Source organism: Anolis sagrei, chromosome 2, assembly GCF_037176765.1.
Source record: "Anolis sagrei isolate rAnoSag1 chromosome 2, rAnoSag1.mat, whole genome shotgun sequence".
Taxonomy (NCBI): Eukaryota; Metazoa; Chordata; class Lepidosauria; order Squamata; family Dactyloidae; genus Anolis; species Anolis sagrei.
The window spans coordinates 300,464,370-300,479,558 of NC_090022.1; the positions used below are offsets into that span (position 1 = coordinate 300,464,370).

General features: G+C 46.4%; 1 protein-coding gene across 1 annotated transcript in view; it reads right to left on the reverse strand.

Moving 5' to 3' along the window:
- ARID3C (AT-rich interaction domain 3C) overlaps positions 1 to 15,189 on the reverse strand; it is a 150,028-nt gene that overhangs the window by 8,738 nt on the left and 126,101 nt on the right. The window contains exons 4-5 of the mRNA XM_060761144.2: positions 8,874 to 9,057; positions 5,681 to 5,928 (exon numbers count right to left, since the gene is read on the reverse strand). Coding sequence (XP_060617127.2) covers positions 5,681 to 5,928; positions 8,874 to 9,057 — 432 coding nt within the window. The remainder of the gene's footprint in view (positions 1 to 5,680; positions 5,929 to 8,873; positions 9,058 to 15,189) is intronic.

Consider the following 15,189-nt stretch of genomic DNA (forward strand, 5'->3'; position numbering starts at 1 on the left):
ATTGCAGCGCACCCAAATCCCTGGGAGTCACTCTGGACCATGCCCTGACCTACAAGAAGCACTACCAAAACATCTGGAGGGAGCCCCAAGTTGGCGCAGGCCTACACTAGAAAATAAAAGATACTTTTCTGTCCAGGTGGGATGCAATTGCAAAGTTCCCAAACTCTTTGATTGGCCGACTGCCTGTGGATTCTGGAAGTTGTAGTCCAAAGCCATAACATCTGGCTAAGGAAAATTCTATGATTTATAGTCTAAAGAAGGTGGGGCATTTCCTGTTAAGATTTGATAAAATGTAAAGGCATATCCTGGTGATAAATTAGTAGTAGGACAAACAAGTATCTGATGCAACTAGTAATGTGTGTGCTTGCAACAGGTTGTGAATGAAGAAACCGCAAATGTATTATTGCCTCATATGAGTGAGTATCAAAGCAGGGCAGACACCAAGTACTGGCTATTTATTTATCGTGCCATCAGCAACCATACCATTGTATTACATTTCTAACAGAACAAAACAAACAAACAGCTTTTAAAAAAAAACCCACAGATTTTGCAAACTTGGTAGTTGATTAAATATCCTTTGAGCAGTATCTGGCCACTTGGAGTGCCTCTGGTGTTGCCGCAAGGAGGTCCTCCATTGTGCATGGGCAGGGCTCAGAGTGCAGTGCAGCAGGTGGTCAGTGGTTTGCTCTTCTCCGCACTCGCATGCCGTGGATTCCACCCTGTAGCCCCATTTCTTGAGGTTGGCTCTGCATCTCGCGGTGCCAGAGCGCAGTCTGTTCAGCGCCTTCCAAGTCGCCCAGTTTTCTGTGTGCCCAGGGGGGAGTCTCTCATTGGGTATCAGCCATGGATTGAGGTGCTGGGTTTGAGCCTGCCACTTTTGGACTCTCGCTTGCTGAGGTGTTCCAGCGAGTGTCTCTGTCTGTCTTCCAGCGAGTGTCTATGTCTTGATTTAAGTTGTTGACGTGCTGGCTGATACCCAAACAGGGGATGAGCTGGAGATGTCTCTGCCTTGGTCCTTTCACTATTGGCTGCTTCTTCCCGGCAGATGTCAGGTGGTGCAATACCAGCTAAGCAGTGTAATTTCTCCAGGGGTGTAGTGCACAGGCACCCCGTGATAATGCGGCATGTCTCATTAAGAGCCACATCTACTGTTTTAGTGTGGTGAGATGTGTTCCACACTAGGCATGCATACTCAGCAGCAGAGTAGCACAGCGCAAGGGCAGATGTCTTCACTGTGTCTGGTTGTGATCCCCAGGTTGTGCCAGTCAGCTTTTGTATGATATTGTTTGTAGCACCCACTTTTTGCTTGATGTTCAGGCAGTGCTTCTTGTAGGTCAGAGCACAGTCCAGAGTGACTCCCGGGTATTTGGGTGCGCTGCAATGCTCCAGTGGGATTCCTTCCCAGGTAATCATCCTCAGAACTCAGGATGCTTGTCTGTTCTTAAGGTGAAAGGCGCATGTCTGTGTTTTAGATGGATTAGGGATCAGTTGGTTTTCTCTGTAATAGGCAGTAAGAGCACCTAGAGCTTCGGAGAGCTTCTTTTCAACCATCTCAAAGCTCCCTGCTTGAGTGGTAATGGCACGATCATCAGCATAGATGAAACTCTCTGTCCCTTCTGGCAGTGGCTGGTCATTTGTGTAGATGTTGAACATGGATGGAGCAAGCATGCTCCCCTGAGGCAGGCCGTTCTTCTGTTTCCGCCATCTGCTTCTCTGGCCCTGGAACTCAACAAAAAAACTCCTAATGAGGATAGGCGGGGGCAGATTTGGCAGAACCGGGGTGAAGCACAAAGTTTACGTAGGTCAACCAGATTGAGAGAAATGCAAACAAAATCTTCAGGCGTGTCTCGCAATAGATTTCTGGGCCTTAAGTATGCCTGGCCTAAATGCAGCTTCAGACCAGGCATCGTTCCAGATTCATGTGCAAGCTTTTCCAGGTCTCCTGATTCAAGTGGCCTTGTTCCTCGGAAGTTTTCTAGTTGTTCCAAGTACGGTTAATGGATTGCTTACAGGTTCCAGGATTCAGCAGTTTTGCTGTGGATTTCATGATCCACAACCCCATTGGCTTTTTTCGCCGCCACATAAGCCAACAATGTGATGTGTCGGCGAAAAAAGCCAATGGGATTTTGGCCTGCATCAATAGGAGCATAGTGTCTAGATCTAGGGAAGTCATGCTACTCCTCTATTCCACTTTGGTTAGACCACAGCTGGAATATTGTGTCCAATTCTGGGCACCACAATTCAAGAGAGACATTGACAAGCTGGAATGTGTCCAGAGGAGAGCGACTAAAATGATAAAGGGTCTGGAGAACAAGCCCTATGAGGAGCGGCTTAAGGAGCTGGGCATGTTTAGCCTGAAGAAGAGAAGGCTGAGAGGAGATATGATAGCCATGTATAAATATGTGAGAGGAAGCCACACGGAGGAGGGAGAAAGCTTGTTTTCTGCTTCCATGGAGACTAGGACGCAAGGGAGCAATGGATTCAAACTACAGGAGAGGAGATTCCATCTGAACATGAGGAAGAACTTCCTGATTGTGAGAGCCGTTCAGCAGTGGAACTCTCTGCCCCGGAGTGTGGTGGAGGCTCCTTCTTTGGAAGCTTTTAAACAGCGGCTGGATGGCCATCTGTCAGGGGTGATTTGAATGCAATATTCCTGCTTCTTGGCAGAATGAGGTTGAACTGGATGGCCCATGACGTCTCTTCCAACTCTTTGATTCTAATTTGGGCCCTCCCTCCAGGTGTTTTGGACTTCAACTCCCACAATTCCTAACAGCCAGTAGGCTGTTAGGAATTGTGGGATTTGAAGTCCAAAACATCTGGAGGGAGGCCCAAGTTGGCCCAGGCCTACACTAGAAAATAAAAGATCCTTTTCCATCCAGGTGGGATGCAATTGCAAAGTTTCCAAATTTTTTGATTGGCCGACTGCCTGTGGATTCTGGAAGTTGTAGTCCAGAGCCATAACATCTGGCTAAGGAAAATTCTATGATTTATAATCTAAAGAAGGTGGGGCACTTCCTGTTAGGGTTTGATAAAATGTAAAGGCATATCCAGGTGATAAATTTCTGAGTTAATAGGACAAACAAGTATCTGATGCAACTAGTAATGTGTGTGCTTGCACCAGGTTGTGAATGAAGAAACCACGAATGTATCATTGCCTCATATGAGTGAGTATCAAAGCAGGGCAGACACCAAGTATTGGCTATTTATTTATTGTGTCATCAGCAACCATACCATTGTATTACATTTCTAACAGAACAAAACAAACAAACAGATTTTTTTTTAAAAAAACCCACAGATTTTGCAAACTTGGTAGTTGATTAAATGTCCTTTGAGCAGTATCTGGCCCCTTGGAGTGCCTCTGGTGTTGCCGCAAGGAGGTCCTCCATTGTGCATGTGGCTGGGCTCAGGTTGCATTGCAGCAGGTGGTCAGTGGTTTCCTCTTCTCCGCACTCGCATGCCGTGGATTCCACCCTGTAGCCCCATTTCTTGAGGTTGGCTCTGCATCTCGCGGTGCCAGAGCGCAGTCTGTTCAACACCTTCCAAGTTGCCCAGTCTTCTGTGTGCCCAGGGGGGAGTCTCTCATTGGGTATCAGCCATGGATTGAGGTTCTGGGTTTGAGCCTGCCACTTTTGGACTCTCGCTTGCTGAGGTGTTCCAGCGAGTGTCTCTGTCTGTCTTCCAGCGAGTGTCTATGTCTTGATTTAAGTCATTGACGTGCCGGCTGATACCCAATCAGGGGATGAGCTGGAGATGTCTCTGCCTTGGTCCTTTCACTATTGGCTGCTACTTCCCGGCGGATGTCAGGTGGTGCAATACCAGCTAAGCAGTGTAATTTCTCCAGTGGTGTAGGGCGCAGACACCCCGTGATAATGCGGCTTGTCTCATTAAGAGCCACATCCACTGTTTTAGTGTGGTGAGATGTGTTCCACACTGGGCATACATACTCAGCAGCAGAGTAGCATAGCGCAAGGGCAGATGTCTTCACTGTGTCTGGTTGTGATCCCCAGGTTGTGCCAGTCAGCTTTCGTATGATGTTGTTTCTAGCGCCCACTTTTTGCTTGGCATTCAGGCAGTGCTTCTTGTAGGTCAGAGCACGGTCCAAAGTGACTCCCAGGTATGTGGGTGTGCTGCAATGCTCCAGTGGGATTCCTTCCCAGGTAATAATCCTCAGAGCTCGGGATGCTTGTCTGTTCTTAAGGTGAAAGGCGCATGTCTGTGTTTTAGATGGATTAGGGATCAGTTGGTTTTCCCTGTAGTAGGCAGTAAGAGCACCTACAGCTTCGGAGAGCTTCTGTTCTACCATCTTAAAGCTCCCTGCTTGAGCAGTAATGGCACGATCATCAGCATAGATGAAACTCTCTGTCCCTTCTGGCAGTGGCTGGTCATTTGTGTAGATGTTGAACATGGATGGAGCAAGCACGCTCCCCTGAGGCAGGCCGTTCTTCTGTTTCCGCCATCTGCTTCTCTGGCCCTGGAACTCAACAAAAAAGCTCCTGTTTTGTAGCAGGTTTCATCTGAGGCGGGTGAGATGGTCGTCCTTTGTGATATTATACATTTTTCTCAGGAGGAGGCGGTGGTTCACAGTATCATAGGCTGCTGACAAGTCTATGAAGACAGCTCCTGTCTTCATAGATTTGTACTGGCTGATGGTCCTGCATAATGGAGAAAAGTAATATGCATAACAAAACTTGCTGTGGAAAGAAGAGGAAGGAGAGTGTGCATATTTGTATATAGCTGTTTGTGTCTGTGTTGCCAAACTTTAATATAAAGAGCCTTCTTAATGTGGAACGAACCTTAGAATCATAGAATCCTAGAATCAAAGAGTTGGAAGAGACCTCATGGGCCATCCAGTCCAACCCCATTCTGCCAAGAAGCAGGAATATTGCATTCAAATCACCCCTGACAAATGGCCATCCAGCCTCTGCTTAAAAGCTTCCAAAGAAGGAGCCTCCACCACACTCCGGGGCAGAGAGTTCCACTGCTGAACGGCTCTCACAATCAGGAAGTTCTTCCTCATGTTCAGATGGAATCTCCTCTCTTGGAGTTTGAAACCATTGTTCCCTTGCGTCCTAGTCTCCAAGGAAGCAGAAAACAAGCTTGCTCCCTCCTCCTCCCTGTGGCTTCCTCTCACATATTTATACATGGCTATCATATCTCCTCTCAGCCTTCTCTTCTTCGGGCTAAACATGCCAAGTTCCCTAAGCCGCTCCTCATAGGGCTTGTTCTCCAGACCCTTGATCATTTTAGTCGCCCTCCTCTGGATACATTCCAGCTTGGCTCTCTGCTGTGTTTGCTGTTCCTTCAGGAAGCTCCTGGGCACTTAAGAGAATTTAGAGACTTCCTTGCACTCTGCACATGGTCATAGAATCATAGAATCATAGAATCATAGAATCAAAGAGTTGGAAGAGACCTCATGGGCCATCCAGTCCAACCCCCTGCCAAGAAGCAGGAATGTTGCATTCAAATCACCCCTGACAGATGGCCATCCAGCCTCTGCTTAAAAGCTTCCAAAGAATGAGCCTCCACCACACTCCCTCCGGGGCAGAGAGTTCCACTGCTGAACGGCTCTCACAGTCAGGAAGTTCTTCCTAATATTCAGATGGTCGAACAGAGCATGACATTTTCCCCAATGCGAAGCATGCATCTCCCTGACCTCAAGTCCCCAGGTAAGTCTCCTCACCTTTCTTGATGGCGTGGACTTGTCCGATCTGGTTGCAGTTGTGGGCGGAGATGGTGAGGGAGGGCATGGGGATTTTGGGGGGTGATAAGAGGGTCCCCGGGGTGCCCACCGGAGAGTAGCTGAAGAGCGCCGTCCCAAAGGTCTGCCGCCGGCCCTCCCTCCGGTTGCTGTCGATGGCGGCCTGGAGTTCACCCGGAGAGCTGAGAGCCCGCTTGTCACATTCGTAGGGATAGAGGTATTTCATGTATCTGCCATGCAGAAGGGAAGAAAGGAAAGGAAGGGCAGTGAGCAAAGCAACAGTGGAAAAGGCCAATGCAATTCTGGGCTGCATCCATAGGAGTCTAGTGTCCAAGGCAGGCATATATACATACATACACACACACACACACACACACACACACACACACACTAGCCGTCCCCTGCCACACATTGCTGTGGCCCAGTCTGGTGATCTGGAATATAAAGTAACGAGAAAGTGTTGGTTTCTAATATATGTAATCTCTTTCTGCTTGTGGGTAAACAGTATTTCTTGCTGTTTCTTTGTCAGTGTTGATGTGGAGAGTGTCTGGTTTGCCTACTCTGGAACATCTATATATATAAAAATGCTCTGTGCGTAATGAGTACCTTAAAAACAAAAGAACCAATGAACGGAATCACACCAAATTTGGCAACAAAATCACACCAAATTTGGCAACAAAATCACACCAAATTTGGCAACAAGGAGTGACCATCACTCAAAAAATTATGATTTTGTCATTTGGGAGTTGTAGTTGCTGGGATTTATAGTTCACCTACAATCAAAGAGCATTCTGAACTCCATCAATGATGGAATTGAACCAAACGTTGCACACAGGACTCCCCTGGCCAACAGAAAACACTAGAAGGGTTTGGTGGGCATTGACCTTGAGTTTGGGAGTTGTAGTTCACCTACACCCAGAGAGCACTGTGGACTCAAACCATGATGGATCTGGACCAAACTTGGCATGAATATTCCATATGCCCAAATATGAACACAGATGGAGTTTGGGGAAAATAGAACTTGACATTTGGGACTTGTAGTTACAGGGATTTATAGTTCACCTACAATCAAAGAGCCTTCTGAACACCACCAATGACAGAATTGGGGCAAACTTCCCACACAGAATGCCCATGACCAACAGAAAATACTTAAGGCCATCCAATCCAACTCCCTTCATCAGGGCAAGAAAACGTAATCAAAGTCCACCTGACAAAGAGCCATCAAGCCATAGATAGATAGATATGATTCACACACAGAGAGATATAGTATCATAGACTTGAAAGGGACCCTTAAAGAAGGACAATAGTATGTTGCATGTTCCAGTGTGGGCAAACCAGACACTCTCCACATCAACACTGACAAAGAAACAGCAAGAAATACTTTTACCCACAAGCATAAAGAAATCACATCTGTTAGAAATCAACACTTTCGCATTATTTTATTTTCCAGATCAACAGACTGGGCCACAGCAACAATTGGCAGGGGACAGCTAGTACAACATATAATTGTCCTTCTTTAGGGACCCCTTTCAAATCTGTAATACTATATATGTGTGTGTTGGGAATCATATCTATCTATCTCTATCTATGGCTGGATGGCTCTTTGTCAGGAGGGCTTTGATTACGTTTCCTTGCCCTGATGAAGGGAGTTGGACTGGATGGCCTTAAGTATTTTCTATTGGTCACGGGGGTTCTGTGTGGGAAGTTTGCCCCAATTCTGTCATTGGTGGAGTTCAGGATGCTCTTTGATTGTAGGTGAACTATAAATCCCAGTAACCACAACTCCCAAATGTCAAGGTCTATTTCCCCCAAACTCCATCTGTGTTCATATTTGGGCATATGGAATATTTGTGCCAAGTTTGGTCCAGATCCATCATTGTTTGAGTCCACAGTGCTCTCTGGATGTAGGTGAACTACAACTCCAAAACTCAAAGTCAATGCCCACCAAACCCTTCTAGTGTTTTCTGTTGGTCATGGGAGTCCTGTGTGCAAAGTTTGGTTCAATTCCATTGTTGGTGGGGTTCAGAATGCTCTTTGATTGTAGGTGAACTATAAATCCCAGCAACTACAACTCCCAAATGATGAAATCAATTTTTTGAATGAAGGACATACATTGGGTTGTTAGGTGTCTTGTGTCCAAATGGTGTCAATTCGTCCAGTGGTTTTTGAGTTCTGTTAATCCCACAAACAAATATTACATTTATATATATATATATATATATATATATATATATATATATATATATATGGCATGATTAGGTACATGATTTGAAATTTGGAATAAAGTCAGAAAAATTACCTTTTTGAAGCGATTTCGAAGTTTTTAAGAAAACCGGAAGTCCCTTTGCCCTTCCGAAGCATCTCTCGCCATTTTTATTCTGACTCAGGAAGTGAGTCGGAAGTGACTCAGTGTTTGGAGGCAAGCAGCTTGCATGCTAGGATGCTTGCCTCCCAGACAATGTGGGGAGAAGTTTTGGGGAATGGAGGGAAAAGGTTTTGGCACGGTAGCCATCATGCTATATAAAGAGCAGCACATGGCTCAGAGGCTCATTGTGAGCCCGAGAAGGGAAGGGGAAAGTGAAAGGGAAGGGAGGTTGTGAAAGGAGGTTGGAAGAAGAGCGGTTGGAAGAGCAGGGCAAGTGGAGAAGAGCTAGGAGCAAGGTTGTTGCCTGCCTGCCTGCCTTCCAGCTGCTTGTGCATTGTTGTTGTTGGGGGGGAAGAAGAGCAGGGCAGCAGAGAACTAGAGCAGGGAGAGGGGCTGTTGTGTAATCACGTCCGCCATTAACGAAGCAATTTGAAAATTTTGGAAATTTTGGAAAGTTCCAAAAAAAGTTCGGAAACATTCTGAATTCTTTTCTGGACCATCAGCACCCCCTACATACGAAACGAGTTTTGAACCATTTTTTGGATCAACCAAGCCATCCATCTATCTATCTATCTATCTATCTATCTATCTATATGGCTTGGTTGATCCAAAAAGATGGTTCAAAATTCGTCTCGGATGTAGGGGGCGTATACACACACATACACACACACACAAAAGGAGGAAGGCTTGAGTGGTGTCTTTCTGACTGGCAGAAGGGGATGAGACTGGATGGCCTTTGGGTGTCTCTTCCAACTTTGATGCTCGCCTACTCACCAGCCCCCCCTCAAAACCAAGGGAGTGTCCACTCACTGCGTCCGGAGGGTGAAGGCGGCGCTGGTGATGGAGGTGGGCAGGTTGAGTCCTTTGGTGATCTCCCTCCAGATCTTCTTGTTGATGACCTCCACCAGGCCCCCTTTCTCGGTCACCAGCCGGTAGAGCGTATATAGGTCCAGAACCTGCTTGGCCATGATGGGGATCCGGTTGACAGGCGTCCCTACGGAAAGGGAGGAAGATGAAAAAAGAGACGCTTATGCGGCCAACTTTTTTTTCTCAATCTCCAAAGTGTTAGAAGTTCTCTTTGCGTGCTTATATTCTGGCTTCACACTTTGAATGGGTGCCATAATGTGTATACAATCATAAAATACGGATGCCCTCCCATAATTAAATCAAAGATTAATTTGCCCAGATATTTTCCTAACTGCTGGTCTAATCAGTTAACCTGTTAGTCAGTCTAATGAAATATGTTTATGGCTGTTTTGTTGTTTTATTACTTGAGCCGATTGCATCTTTCAGAGTCTGCTGCTGCAAAACGGGCTTCTGTAATGGAAAGAGTTCCAAAAATGTCTGAATATTGGTGCTTTCAATTTGTTCGCATCTTATGACAACCCTAAAAAGAAAGTATTCCAAGGTTTATTTGGCAATGGTTTGCCACCATTGTCTTATTTATTTATTTACCCTACTAGCTATGCCCGCCACACAGTGCTGTGGCCAACCTTTCCTCCCTCTTTCTCTCCTTTCTTTCTCTCCTTCCTTCCCTACTCCATTCGTTCCTTCCCTCTTTTTCTTTCCCTTCTTCTTCCTTCCTTCTCTACCTGTTTCTTTTCTCACTTCCTTTGCTCTTTGGTTCCCTCCTTCCTTGTCTCTTTCTTTCTTCCTTCCCTCCCTCTTTCCCTCTTTCGTTCCTTCTCTCCTTCCTTGTCTCTTTCACTTTTTTATTTCCTTCTCTTCTTCCTTCTCTACCCTTCTTTCTTTCCTTCCTTCTCTCCGTCCATCCTTCTTTCCCTCCTTCTCTCCTTCCTTCCTTCTCTACCCTTCTTTCTTTCCTTGCTTCTCACCTTCCCTCCTTCTCTCCTTCTTCCTTCTCTACCCTTCTTTCTTTCCTTGCTTCTCTCCTTCCCTCCTTCTTTCCCTCCTTCTCTCCTTCCTTCTCTACCCTTCTGTCTTTCCTTCATTCTCTCCTTCCCGCCTTCTTTCCCTCCTTCTTCCTTCTCTTCTCTTCCCTTCTTTCTTTCCTCCTTTCTCTCCTTCCCTCATTCTTTCCCTCCTTCTCTCCTTCCTTCCTTCTCTACCCTTCTTTCTTTCCTTCCTTCTCTCCTTCTTTCCTTCCTTCCTTCCTTCCTCTACCCTTCTTTCTTTCTTTCCTTCCTTTTCTCCTTCCCTCCTTCTTTCCCTCCTTCTCTCCTTCCTTCCTTCCTTCTCTACCCTTCTTTCTTTCCTTCCTTCTCTTCTTCTCTCCTTCCTTCCTTCTCTACCCTTCTTTCTCTCCTTCTCTCCTTCCCTCCTTCTTTCCCTCCTGCTCTCCTTCCTTCCTTCTCTACCTTTCTTTCCTTGCTTCTCTCCTTCCCTCCTTTATTCCGTCCTTCTCTCCTTCCTTCCCCCTTTCTGTGTATGTGTTGTGTGTGTGTATGCATATATGTGTGTTTGTGTATATATACGTGGTTTTGCATTGTAATGCATTTTTTGGGTTTTTTGGCTTTTTAAGTCTTCTGCTGTGTTTTTCAGTGTTTTCATGAGTGATGGTCACTCGTTGGCCTGAAAGGTGTCTTGCATCCAAATTTGGTGTCAGTTTGTCCAGTGGTTTTTTAGTTATGTTAATCCCACAAACGAACATTACATTTTTATTTATATAGATTTATGCTCTGCCTTTCTCACCTCTGAAAGGGACTCAAGGTGGCTTACAGATAGGCAATTATTCAGTGCCTTAGAGCAACATACAATTCTTCTGAGGCTGAGAGAGTGTGACTTGCCACTTAGTCCCCTTGGTCAAACAGGGAATCAAACCTCTTTAAAAAGTAATACTTAGAACTACTTTAAAGGATCCATTGAGAGGAGTTTGTGGGCATATATACTTTAGAACGAATGCAGCTTGACTCTCATGCGTCAATGATATAAAGTTCTGGAAACTAGCTTGGTGAGGCATCAGAAGAAACTAAAGACCTTGTAAAACTACGAATCCCATGATTCCATAGCATTGAGCCATGACCAGTTAAAGTGGGGTCAAACTGCATGCATTTGAGTATATTTGGCATCCTTTATGTACTAGCCTGCAAATATAATAAGCCATTACTTTCTTCCAGCAGGGGGCACCAAAATCAGAGAGAGCAACTATACATTGAGGATGCATCTACATTGCAGAATTAATGCAGATCAACACCGTTTGATACTAGAGACAAAGTTGAAGTACCTTGGCCACATCATGAGGAGACAGCAAAGCCTTGAGAAGACAATCATGCTGGGGAAAGTGGAAGGGAAAAGGAAGAGGGGCCGACCCAGGGCAAGATGGATGGATGGCATCCTTGAAGGGACTGGACTGACCTTGAGGGAGCTGGGGGTGGTGACGGCCGACAGGGAGCTCTGGCGTGGGCTGGTCCATGAGGTCACGAAGATTCGGAGACGACTGAACGAATGAACAACAACAACACCGCTTGAACTGCAGTTTGTCAATGACGTCCTCTTTCCTCCTCTGTCTTCTCATTTTCTTCTTCCTTCTTCTCTTCTTTCCTCCTCCTTGTCTTTCTTCCTCTTTTGTTCTTCTCCTTTAGCTATCCTCAACCCTCTTTCTCCTCTTCTTTCTTCTTTCCCATTCCCCCTTTCTATCTCCTCTATATTTTCTCCCATTTTCCCTCCTTTTCTCCTTTTCTTTTCCTCTTTTCCTTCAACCTCATATTCTTCCCCTTTTCTCCTCCCCCCCTCCTCTTCCTCTTCCTGTCTCCTCTATCTCCTATTTTTCCTCCTTTTCTCCTTTTCTTTTCCTCTTTTCCTTCAACCTCATATTCTTCCCCTTTTCTCCTCCTCCTCTCCTCCTCTTCCTCTTCTTCTTCTTCTTCTTCTCCTTTTTCTTCTCTTCTTCCCTTTATCGTTACTTTTCCCTCTTCTCTTCTCCTTCTTTTCATTCCTCCCTCCTCCTCTTCTCCATCTTCTTCCCTCCTCCTCTTCTCTTTCCTTTCTCCTCCTGGACTACTTAGCTAATGAATCCCTCCCATTCCATTCTCCGGAGCTAGATGATGCTTTTATCAGCTTAACAATCCCAAAGCCTGGCCAGCGCACTTTCGTAATCTTCCTAGGAGGAGACAATGGCTCTGCTGCTGGATGGAAAGGTTTCTCTTAAGGCAGGCATGGGCCAACTTCAGCCCTCCCTCCAGGTGTTTTGGACGTCAACTCCCACCATTCCTAACAGCTGGTAGGCTGATCTTAAACTGAAATCAATTCCAATAACCTGGTGGTATTGACGAGACTTCAATGCCCATCCAGAGCTAATTAACCTCTTCTGGGATCAACAAGCAAAAGCCGCTGCCACCTCTTTTGGGTCCCTCATTCTCCATGGAGATCCCTTCTGACCCCCTTTGGCCTCCCCAGAATCTGGAGAGCGGCCCCAAGACACAGCTGGAGGAATGACCCCATCCCATTCAATGGTGCTTGTCTATAAAGCCATTCCCCTCCCAACCCTGCTATACGCCTGCGAAACGTGGACTGTCTACAGACATCATACGCAACTCCTGGAACACTTTCATCAGCGCTGCCTCTGAAAAATCCTGCAAATCTCTTGGGAAGACAAGTGGGGAAATGTCAGTGTGCTGGAAGAAGCAAAGACCACCAGCACTGAAGCGATGGTCCTCCGCCATCAACTTTGCTAGACCGGCCATGTTGTCCGAATTCCTGACCACCGTCTCCCAAAGCAGTTGCTCTACTCTGAACTCAAGAATAGAAAATGGAATGTTGGAGGACAGGAAAAGAGATTGAAAGATGAGCTCAAACCTGTGACATATACACCGAGAACTGGGGAGCCCTGGCCTTTGAGCGCTCCAGCTGGAGGTCAGCTGTGACCAGCAGTGCTGTTCAATTTGAAGAAGCACGAATGGAGGGCAAAAGAGAGAAATGTGCCAAGAGGAAGGCGCATCAAGCCAACCCCGACTGGGACAGCCTTCCACCTGGAAACCGATGCCCTCACTGTGGGAGAAGATGCAGATCAAGAATAGGGCCTACGGACCCACCACCAGAACACGGAACCTGGAGGACCATCATCCTCAGACTATGAGGGATCGCTTAAGTAAGTAAGTAAGTAAGAATCCTAGAGTTGTAAGAGACCCCAAAGGCTGTCCAGTCCAACCTCTTTCCACAATGCAGGAAGGCACCATCCAAACCCTCCTGACAAATGACCATCTGTTCTCCGCTTATTTGAGCCTACGCTGCCATATAATCCCAGTTCAAAGCAGATAATCTGGATTGGATATGGCAGTATAGAAGGGGCCTTAGACTCTGGGGCAGTAGAAAACAAACTAGAACGCTCCTCAATGTCACATCCTCTTCAATGTAACATCCTTCCACATCTATAAACATGGCCCTCGTGTCTCTTGTCAACCTTCTCTTCTCCAGCCTAAATATCTCCAGATCCTCAAGGTGTTCCTCAAAGCAATTCACAGTTTAATAATATTTGTGGATCTTCTCTGGACATCTTCCATATGGTCAATAATATCCTTCCTAAGAAAGCCAAAACCAAGGTTGCAACAACATCTGTTATAGAACTCCAATACGCTGATGACAACGTTGCCTGTACACATTCAGGAGAAGACCTACAAGCCATTCTAAACACCTTTGCAGAAGCATACGAGAAGCTCGGCCGGTGACTGAACATCGAGAAAACCAAAGTGCTCTTCCACCAGTCACTAGCCAATCCCTCTCCAATGCCAGAAATACAACTTAATGGTGTCACATTAGAAAATGTGGAACATTACTGGTTCCTTGGCAGCCACCTCTCCACCAAAGTCAACATTGACACTGAAATACAACACTGCCTGAGCTCTGTGAGTGCAGCATTTTTCCGAATGAAGCAGAGAGTGTTTGAGGACCGGGACATCTGTAGGGAGACCAAGGGGCTTGGGTATAAAGCTATTGTCCTCCCAACCCTGCTCTACGCCTATGAGACGTGGACTGTCTACAGACATCACATGCAACTCCTGGAATGATTCCATCAGTGTTGCCTCCGAAAAATCCTGCAAATCTTTTGGGAAGACAAGCGGACAAATGTCAGCATGCTGGAAGAAGCAAAGACCACCAGCATTGAAGTGATGGTCCTCCGCCATCAACTCCGCTGGACCAGCCACGTTGTCCAAATGCCCGACCACCGTCTCCCAAAGCAGTTGCTCTACTCCGAACTCAAGTACAGAAAATGGAATGTTGGTGGGCAGGAAAAGAGATTTAAAGATGGGCTCAAAGCCAACCTCAAAAACTCTGGCATAGACACTGAGAACTGGGAAGCCCCGGCCCTTGTGTGCTCCAGCTGGAGGTCAGCTGTGATCAGCAGTGCTGTGGAATTTGAGGAGGCACGAATGGAGGCTGAAAGAGAGAAATGTGCCAAGAGGAAGGTGTGTCAAGCCAACCCTGACTGGGACTTCCTTCCACCTGGAAACCGATGCCCTCACTGCGGGAGAACATGCAGGTCAAGAACAGGGCTCCCCAGCCACCTACGGACCCATCCCCAGAACACCGATTTTGGTAGACAATCCTACTCGGACATTGTGGGAGCGCTTAAGTAAGTAAGCATTTAACCTATATCCCAAATCTGTTTAGATGTAATCCATCCCAATCTTATTAACTGATACTAATTTATCCAAAATCTCTTAAATTATTGGTGGGCACCTCATACAATAGTGAAAGGACCAAGGCAGTGACATCTCCAGCTCATCCGCTGTTTGGGTATCAGCCAGCACATCAACGACATAAATCAAGAAATCTACAGAGACACTCACTGGAACACCTCAGCAAGCGAGAGTCCAAAAGTGGCAGGCTCAAACCCAGAACCTCAATCAATGGCTGATGCCAAATGCGAGACTCCCTCCTTGGCACACAGAAGACTGGGCGACTTGGAAGGTGCTGAACAGACTGCGCTCTGGCACCACGAGATGCAGAACCAACCTCAAGAAATGGGGATACAAAGTGGAATCCACAACATGTGAGTGTGGAGAAGAGCACACCACTGACCACCTGCTGCAATGCAACCTGAGCCCTGCCACATGCACAAGGGAGGACCTTCTTGCAGCAACACCAGAGGCACTCCAAGGGGCCAGATACTGCTCAAAGGACATTTAATCAACTAACAAGCTTGCAGACTTTGTGCTTTGTTTGTTTG